The following is a 9,420-nucleotide window of genomic DNA, read 5'->3' on the forward strand; positions in this document are numbered from 1 at the left end:
TGAAGACATGCCTGCCAAAACATTTCTAACGAAAACACGAAATTCCATAGGCTTAGGATATTAGCACCCCAAATAGATGCAAATAGCTCGCCCCGCACAAGATGCAAAAAGCACACAACATAGCCACCACACAGATACAATGCAAATAGCGTCCACATAATAGTAGCGAATTCACAGATATAATAGTAACAGTAGCGAATTGGACGCATACAGCAACATAGATATTGGAAAACTCCAATCCAATCTTCTCAGTTTTTCCAAAACATTTCACGTCATAATCCGAATCCATTCTTCCAACAGTTTTTTTCCAAAACAGTTTTTCCATAACCATCCATGACATAATCCATACTAGAACAAAAATAGGATAGTATTATATAGATGATAACCATCGACATGAGGTAAAGATGATAACAAGCAACATGAGGTAAAGAGGGCATGCCCGCCTAGCACTTAATCTCCTTCAGACCATGAGCAAAATAGAGGAATGTCGGGTCAGTGGCACCTTCCTTGTAGTAAGCGAACACTAGGCTTCCATCATCATGCATACTCTCACCAACAAAGCTATTACACAGAAAAGTATCACATTAGACAAAGTTGTATAAAAATCAGGGTGAAAGCCAAAAAAAATGTTCACAGAATTATGCAAAGCAACATGAATTTAAGACCACAGCAAAATTAAGGTGCAGATTTCAATAAACCATTACATTGTGCATGTAAAATAGGTATTGAAACAGCACATAAACCATTACATTGTGCGTGTAAAATAGGTATTGAAACAGCACATAAACCATTACATTGTGCGTGTAAAATAGGTATTGAAACAGCACACCACAGTAACATAAATATAAATAAAACTATAACAGATGCACGAAACAATTATGCATGGCAAATAAATAATCACAACGACAGACACATTTGTCCATGTGAACATTCAATGACCAAGACAAACAACATATGAATTTATTAACAAAAAGGAAATGAACAAGACAACACAGTTTTTTCATCTAAATTGACTAGCAGAAAAGATAGGATGGTAGTTCACATAGTATTTTACTAACATAAATAAACCAACAATAGATGAAATGTATTTTCAACAGATTATGACATGCATTATCTATAGATTTTTTAGTATATAACTTACAACTGAAGATCTTTGAGCTTGCTAAGAAGGAACTTGGTGGCACCCTCAATGCCCTTCTTGAATTCATCTGCCTTCTCTGGCTCCAGCTTGCCAGTGAGGTTCTTGATGTAGCGCTTAATGTTAGTCACAAATGTTTTCTTGTCAAATGTGGGTTGCTCCTGCAAACAGGAATACACAGATTAGTACAAAAAAAACTATGCACAGAGTAGACTGAAGAAAAAACAACTCCTGCCACATTTAGAGGGCAGCAACCTGGAGGCGGAAGGTGTCAACAATGTCAACAACCCTTTCAGTCTGGTCATCAACACCCTCATCTTCACCACCCTCGGCAGATGGATTGGCACCAATATCCACATCGACAGCTCCTTTGACGACCCACTGCAAGCATCGAGCGCCATGTAAATAAAAAAAAAAAAAAAAACCAAACCAGCTCAACAACGTAATGAACTAAGCAAAACAGAGTATTAGAGCAGCACATATCATGAGTCATATATGTCTATACTTTACTAAGACAGGTTCATGTGCAAACTGATAATTGTCGGTGTTACCAAACATACAGAATACTCAAACTCAAGGCAGGTGCGCACATGAAAAATTAAGTGTTGGCAGCTGACTGCCAGTTACACAGTAAAGAAACACACAAAAAAATCCTAACAGTAGCACACATCAATCTGAACCAGGAACAAACTACATGACGTGCCACATAATTTGGTCATGCAAGAAAAGCAGAAAATAACACCAGGAATAAACTAGATGGTGTGCCACATAATTTGCTCCTACAAGAAAACCACAAAATCACTATAAATTACAACTGAGGGCAGCACAAGCAGTACATCCAGATGCATGGAGGACTCCCCCTAAACACACAGTACATCAAGACTGATGGATGGCCGCCTACTCCCATACTAAGCACACAGTACACAGGCTAGAATACATAAATTCTCTAATAAGCACACACGTTCGGTTCGGATGAAGGAATCAAATACTAGAATTCATCAACCAATTCTCTAACAAGTGCACGGCGTTTGGATAAACGAATCATACCTTGCCCTCGACCTCCCAGAGGACGCCGTCAAAGATCTCCTTATACTGGAAGGAGTCGGAGAGGAGCTCGTCGCCTGCAAGACATTAGACACAGCAACTCAAACTCAGCAGCAGACCCAAAAATAAAAAAAGCCAAGGCAAATAAACCGATCTAGATCGGCCACGACTAGACCCCGACGGCGAACGAGATCCGCCACCCAGTTGCCAATCGGGAGCCAGAGCCAAGCGAAACCAGACAAAGAGAGAGAAAAAAAAACAAATCGGGTGAAATTCACACGAACACTTACCAGAGAGCAGATCCTGGTAGACCAACATGGCGCCGGCGGCTCTCGGAACCCTAGCTCGCTCGCAAGTGGGTGGAGGAGATGAGGCTCTCGGAGGCGCGGCAGCGTTGCGAGGGTTTGCGGGCGGAGGCGGCCGCGGCGCATTTATGGTCCCGGAGAAACATCCGGGCCGCGGTGTCAGCCGTCCGATCCGCGGCCCCGACGGCCCAGATGCTCGATCTGGCATTCTGGCCGCTTTTTGGGAAAAGAGTCCCTTTCCTCCGGGGTAATTCGGGAGGAGGAGTCCCTTTTTCCATTTCCCGTGGGGACGGGTCGGGCGAGGCTGGGCCGTCTGATCAGGGTATCTGCGCCGGATATTCCCGCGTGGACGGCTGGGATGTGCACGTGCGCCGCCGCCGTGGGGTCAGCGTTGGTGGCACGCAACCATCGATCGGGATTTCTTTGGGAAAAGCCCCTGCCGGAACGGAATCAGGCGTGCGCTGGCTGGCTGGCCTCCGCCGCGTCTCGTGCTGCTGCCGACCAGCCGATGACCACGAGAAAAAAGGATTTCTGTTTCGGCACCCAGCAAAAATGGATTGCTGTGCCATAAGAAGGATAGCTATACTAAGGCCTTGTTTAGTTTGGGAAAAATTTTGGATTTCGCTACTGTAGCATTTTTGTTTGTTTGTGGTAAATATTATCTAATCATAGACTAACTAGGATCAAAAGATTCGTCTCGCGATTTACAGGTAAACTGCGTAATTATTTTTTGTTTTCGTCTATATTTAATGCTTCATGCATGTGCCGTAAGATTCGATGTGACGGGAAATCTTGAAAAATTTTGGGAACTAAACAAGGCCTAAGAGCAACTCCAAGAGAGTTTATAAAAATAGATGGCTAAATTTAAGATTTAGCCAACTTCTAAAATAAAAAATTATGAAAAAAACAAAAATCTCCAACAGTCTTTCTATACGGCAAATCATATGGCTAGCGGGACATGCAAGCTATATTTACCATGCGAGAACTCCGGGATAGATGACTTGCTATTTTAGCAAACCAAATACAATAGCTGTTGGACTCTCTTTTCTCTACCAAAATAGCCAAATATAGAATACATAACATGAATAGTTCTTCTCTTGGAGTTGCTCTAATTCGGTATACTTAAAATACACCTTTGGTACAAAATTAACAATCTCACAAGGATGAAATATCAGTAACTTTCTATTTAGGCCTTGTTTAGATGCACCCAAAAACCCAAAACTTTGGCCTTGTTTAGTTTGCAAAATCTTTTGTTTTTTTGCTACTGTAGCATTTCGTTTTTATTTGACAAACATTGTCCAATTACGGAGTAACTAGGCTCAAAAGATTCATCTCACAAATTACAGGTAAACTGTGTAGTTAATTTTTATTTTCGCCTATATTTAATACTTCATGCATGCGACCAAAGATTCGATGTGACGGGGAATCTTGAAAATTTTTGCGAACTAAACAAGGCCTTTATAAGATTCCCCATCACATCGAATCTTGTGGCACATGCATGGAATATTAAATATAGATAAAAATAAAAACTAATTACACAGTTTGTCTGTAAATCGTGAGACGAATCTTTTAACCCTAGTTACTCCATGATTGGACAATGTTTGTCAAATAAAAACGAAAGTGTTACAGTGTCAAAATCCAAAAAGTTTTTGAATCTAAACAAGCCCTTACTAGTGGATCTCATCTTTTATGAAATCAATTTCTTTTTTGAATAAAAATTTTGGGAGCTCGGCATGTCTGGAAGCACAGGAGAACGTTCTTTTGTTGATATTATTACCAGTATTCGATACTGGGTTATTCATAGCATTACTATACCTTCCCTATTCGCCCGTGCCGCATCCCTGTCCATTGCTTTGTTTGAGTGGTAAGTCATGGCTGTCGGGTGATTTATTGTAAGAGAAAAACACCGTTGAATGACTGGTAGATTTGGCTGATAAGCTCAAACGAACAAAGCTTAAACATAAACCCCGTTCTATGGATCTCTTTAGAACACAAGATTATAGGAGTAATAATATAAACATAGGAGTATGTCTTATAACATCTTGAGTCTTGTAATAACTTGTGTCCTAACATCTTGATAAATCATGTAATAACTTGAGAAAACACCGAGAACTTGCAAGATTAAACAAGGAAAAACACAATATACTTTGATAAGTGAGAGTACCACAAAAGAATTTTTCATGAGATTTAACCTCCTTGTAAATTTTCTCCAAAATTCCTACGAAACAAGCTAGGCTATCTTCTAAATGGTTTGTTTTCATTTTTCCTATGGGATAGGATCTCAATCCTCTAGAATTTCACCAATTTTTCATTGTTTCAAAGGGGGCGAAAAGACAAAGGCTAAAGTCATGTTTGTATGGTCTGTAGTAGTATTTTTAAAAAATAATCCATAGATACAGACATTATTGCATAGAAGATAAAAACATGCATCCTCAATAACCCTTTGAGAAAAGCATCTAGGAATTTCTTTGCAACTAGAGTTGTCTTTAACTCTTGGGATAGGATCTTAGCATTCAAAGAGTAAAGTTGTGGGTTGATTTTTGTTGCTAAGCTTTGTAAGTACTCTGTCTAGAAGGACTATACTAAAACGTAGGTTAAGGGGCGCACTCTCCTAGCACTTGATCTCGCTCGGATGTGATGAGAAGAGAAGAAGAAGTTTGGATTGTGGCACCATCCTTAGTAGGCGAAGACCAGCCTTCCATTATGATGCATTCAAACAACTTATCTTCCTTTTGTTGTTGTTTATCCCATCTTCCTTCTTTTTCCCAATACTACCCTGTAATTATGTAAGATAGCCTTTAATTTAGATCCGTTTTTCGATAAAAATATATATATTGTCCAGATCTCTCACAAAATTATTTAGTTCCTTGTCGTCTTCTATATTTTTTTTTGGGATTAGCTTGTACATTCTACTATCAATTTGTAGCTCAACTTTTTTGCCCTAAAATATCAATGAATTCATCACAAATGCTACTATTTGTCTATTGGAGCCACTAGTGCCTCAACAAGCCTCTAGCAAAACATTCACATATATCATCATGCCAACACTTCTCGGCGCATCAAGCCTTTCTAAAAAAAAATTATAGAACCATCATCGGTAACGTGCTCGCTACCACACTTTTGATAACCATATGATGCGATCACATTTATTTTTACTTGTGATCAAAGTTGAACGGTGTCTGTTGCTCTGTTGTGAGGCTCTCACGTATCGAGAAATCGATGAACAAATTACATATGAGATATAAAAAGCTATTGTCTAACCCTCTCACAAATTGTGCTAAAGCTTTTGTTGTAGATCCCTATATATATTCATGGTCTGGTTAAGAAGGCTCCATTTTTCAGTGTATATGATATAGTTAAGACTATCTCCAACAATCATCCCCAAAATACAAGACCCAATGGGTCTCGAGGAGAGAGGATATCTAAATTTGGGTTATGCCTCTCCTGATACTTAAAATGGGACTTTGTATGGGTACTCTGTTGGAGGTTATAGGTATTGTGTTGGAGACCTATTTTATTTTAGGTTTGGATTCCCAAATAAGTGTCGTGGAGACAGTCTAAGAAGGTTTCACTTTTTAGTCGAGAGATACCAACACATATCAAGTTGGTCTACTGCCTGGGGACTATGCATACACGAAGCCGTTGCTTCATCGTGATGGTGGAGCGTGACGCTTGAGTCATGTCCACCGCCACGACGTCCGCCGTCGGCCACGATTCCAGCTTCCGAAACCATCCTCAGAAAACTCCAGCTCCCGAACCACCGTGCCGCTTAGTTGTTTAGTTTTGCTTGAGTGCTTCTCCAATAGACTACTTAGCTTATCCCATCCATAATACCAAAAATATAAGAGATTATTATTGATAGAGGGGGTGAATATATATCCTAATATCTAAAAGTTTCAAGTAGTTTTGCTCAAAATATACTCCCATCTCCCTTAAATATAATGTTGGAGATTCACCTCTTCTATCAATTTTAAATGTGTTGATAATGTGTTGGATAAGAAAGAGAAAAAGGCTATATACTATTAATATAGAAGATCACTTATATAAACTTATTATAGGAGATTGATGACAGGTAATTTGTTGGAGACGCTCTAGCATGCTCTTCCGTTCTGCCTGTGAAGAAAAATTCTACATAAATAGTCGTTGTAAATATTATTGGCCTTTTTCTTTTATAACCCATCTCATGTTTATTTTCTGACAAGAAGTCAAGAAAGACGTTGTGAGCTAGATCTATGTATGGTGATGATGATGCGAGCATGCTTCCATGGAGTGGTGCTTCACCAATCATCACGGCGGTGAACTCCAGCGCCTCCCCCCAATATGTCCAGTGCGGCGGCGGCGCCATGCCATCCACCTCCGAGGCTCCGACTACCACCCTCAATGTCCATGTGGAGCTAGCTAATGCCTAGCGATGATGCGTGCACGGAGCGGCAGCTTCATGACAGTGGTGAAGTCGAGCTCTTCCGCCATGTCCACCGCCGCGCCGTCCACCGGCGGGCGCCACTCCAGGTCCCGCACCATCCTCGCCACGAAGTACTCAGCATGGTGGATGCCGAGCGAGTAGCCGGGGCACATGCGCCGCCCGGCGCCGAAAGGCATCATCTTGATCTCCCGACTGCCAGTGATGTCGACGTCGCAGCCCTCCCCGCCATCCACGAACCGGTCTGGCCGGAACTCCCTTGCCGCTGTCCACACCGTCTCGTCGCGCCCGATCTCCGCCACCAGGAAGTTCACCTCCGCGCCCCTGGGCACCTTGTAGCCGCCGACGTCCGCGCCGTCGTCGCCCCGCACGCCGTGCGGGAGCACGAAGTGGCCCGGCGGGTGCAGGCGCAGGCCCTCCAGCACCACGGCCTTAAGGTACGGCGCCATCGCCTGGACCTGGACGTCGTCGCCATTAGACGACCTCACCACCTCGTCGTGCACCTTGGCCTGCACATCCGGGTGGTTCACTAGCTCAGCCATAATCCATTCCACCAGCGTCACCGTCGTGTCCGTGCCGCCGTTGAGGAACTCGGAGCAGAGGCTGACCATCTCAGCGTCCGTGAGCGGACGGTCACCGGCCTCCTCGGGCACTCGCAGCGCGCGGAGCGAGTCCGCGTAGCACGGCGGGTCATCGTTCCCACGCGTGGCGTGGATGAGAGGGACGAACACCTCGTCCTGCCTCCGCCGCACTGCGACGTAGGCCTCCCACCGGCTGCGGAAGATCCGCTTGGTCACCGCGGGGAAGAAGGCGAAGACGGGGAAGGCAGTGAGCGAGAGGAGCGCCTGGTGCTGCAGCCCCTCGATCTCGTCGAGCGCCTCCTGGCCCAGCCGCGCGCCGAAGCACATGTAGACGAGCAGCTCGAACATGGCACGGCGGAGGAACGGCCGCAACGTGACGGCGCGGCCGGCGTCGTCGTCTCCACCGGCAGCGCCAGCGTCGCATAGCCTGTCGACGAGGCCGTCGCACGCCCACCGCCTGGCCGGAGCGAAGAGGGCGACACGGGCGGGCTGCAGCGCCTCGGCCGCGAGGTTGCGGCGCACGAGGCGCCAGTAGGCGCCGTAGGGTGAGGAGCTGACGTCGTGTCCGCCGGTGGTGAAGAGGCTGTTCGGGTCGACGGGCGGCGGGCGGTCCGCGAAGGTGGCGCCGCCCTGCACGAGGACCCGGTGCGCGAGGTGGCGGTCGGCGACGAAGACGAGGGTGCGGAAGAGGCGGAGCGAGATGACGGGGCCGTAGCGCGCGTGCAGGTCGCGGAGCAGCGGAGCCAAGTCGAAGATGGAGCGCCGCAGCGCCAGGAACTTGACGAGGAAGAGCAGCGCCGGTGGACCCGGCGGGAGGCGGCCGGCGTCGGCCTTGCGGTTCTTGCGGCCGCGGACGAGGAGGACCAACCAGAGGGAGACTAGGGCGATGGTGACAGTAGTAGCGCAGAGGAGGAACAGAGGCGTCGTCGTGGAGGTGGAGTCCTTCTCCATTGCTGGCGGCCTGGCAGATCAGGGAAGCGACTGCTGTGGCTGCCGGTGGCCGATGCCTCCGGCTCCGGTCAGGGATTTGATTTCTCGGCGCGACGTTATCGGCGGCGCTTGGAAACGCATGGCGACCTTTAAAATTGCTGCTGCTCCGTTTTCGGGAGAGAAATATCTCGATCGTACACTTGCCAGCATCGCTGTCGGTCTTGTTTAGTGGTAATTTTTTTTATTTTAACACGATAGTATTTTCGTTTATATTTGATAATTATTGTTCAATCATAAACTATTTAGGTTTAAATGATTTGTCTCATAAATTAAAATAAACTATATAGTTAGTTATATTTTTTGTTTATATTTAATGTTTCATACATTTATTTAAAATTTTGATGTGATATAAATTTTTAAAAAATTAGGAACTAAAACGAGACTAAAGAAGAAGCGTGCATGGTGGAGCTCCATCGGGAGAGGTGGTGCAACATCATATCGTGTGTGGATGGAGCGCACACGAGTTATCTCGACGGTCGACGCACAAGAGTTTCCTCCAGAATTTATAGGAAACCGACGAACGCGGGATGGAATCTGTGCCTTGAGAAAAGAAAAAAAAAACTAGATACTCCGTATAATTAATCAGGGCTGGAGAGGCCAACTATCCAGTTGCAGGACTGCCTTCGATCACAGTTCAGGCCAAGTCATCCACGATGACTAAAGAGCACCTACCAGCAAAGAAACAGTGTAAATTCTTGATTTGATTATAGAATCAAAGTAACCAAGTTTAACTGAGTTTTTAAACCTAGTATCGACATTTAAGACTCCAATCAGGGATATTCTATAAAAAAAAATATTTATTATTTTACGACAGATACAGCGATACATATTTAGTATGATACAAAAACTTAAGATAGCTTGACCGAGCTACTCTACAATTGTCTTTTTAAGGGTGCAGAGAGTACATTGTTATTATATCTCTATATAAACAGTACAAAAACC

At 44.6% G+C, this 9,420-nt stretch overlaps 2 protein-coding genes across 3 annotated transcripts; both read right to left on the reverse strand.

Annotated features, from left to right (window-relative positions):
- LOC8066491 (translationally-controlled tumor protein homolog) lies at positions 219 to 2,660 on the reverse strand. Its single transcript, XM_002453095.2, has 5 exons — positions 2,473 to 2,660; positions 2,186 to 2,259; positions 1,394 to 1,519; positions 1,142 to 1,299; positions 219 to 561 (listed from the first exon to the last, which is right to left on the reverse strand). The coding sequence occupies exons 1-5, from the start codon at positions 2,498 to 2,500 to the stop codon at positions 444 to 446; spliced, it is 504 nt and encodes a 167-aa protein (XP_002453140.1). The 5' UTR covers positions 2,501 to 2,660; the 3' UTR covers positions 219 to 443.
- On the reverse strand, positions 6,496 to 8,576 carry LOC8066492 (cytochrome P450 89A2). 2 transcript variants are annotated; one of them, XM_021458532.1, is made up of 2 exons: positions 7,516 to 8,576; positions 6,496 to 7,416 (listed from the first exon to the last, which is right to left on the reverse strand). In XM_021458532.1, exons 1-2 carry the CDS (start codon positions 8,437 to 8,439, stop codon positions 6,886 to 6,888), a joined length of 1,455 nt encoding a protein of 484 aa, XP_021314207.1. In that variant the 5' UTR covers positions 8,440 to 8,576; the 3' UTR covers positions 6,496 to 6,885. The 2 variants fall into 2 exon arrangements, with proteins under 2 accessions (XP_021314207.1, XP_002453141.1); XM_002453096.2 differs by having other exon boundaries at positions 6,496 to 8,576.

The sequence above is a fragment of the Sorghum bicolor genome, chromosome 4, assembly GCF_000003195.3.
Source record: "Sorghum bicolor cultivar BTx623 chromosome 4, Sorghum_bicolor_NCBIv3, whole genome shotgun sequence".
Lineage (NCBI taxonomy): Eukaryota > Viridiplantae > Streptophyta > Magnoliopsida > Poales > Poaceae > Sorghum > Sorghum bicolor.

Coding starts and splice junctions, on each gene's coding strand:
- LOC8066491 (XM_002453095.2), bottom strand. CDS start 2,500: ATGTTGGTCTACCAGGATCTGCTCTCTG. Junction 2,260..2,472: donor CTACCAGGATCTGCTCTCTG/GTAAGTGTTCGT, acceptor AATGTCTTGCAG/GCGACGAGCTCCTCTCCGAC. Junction 562..1,141: donor AAGCTCAAAGATCTTCAGTT/GTAAGTTATATA, acceptor TCTGTGTAATAG/CTTTGTTGGTGAGAGTATGC.
- LOC8066492 (XM_002453096.2), bottom strand. CDS start 8,439: ATGGAGAAGGACTCCACCTCCACGACGACGCCTCTGTTCCTCCTCTGC.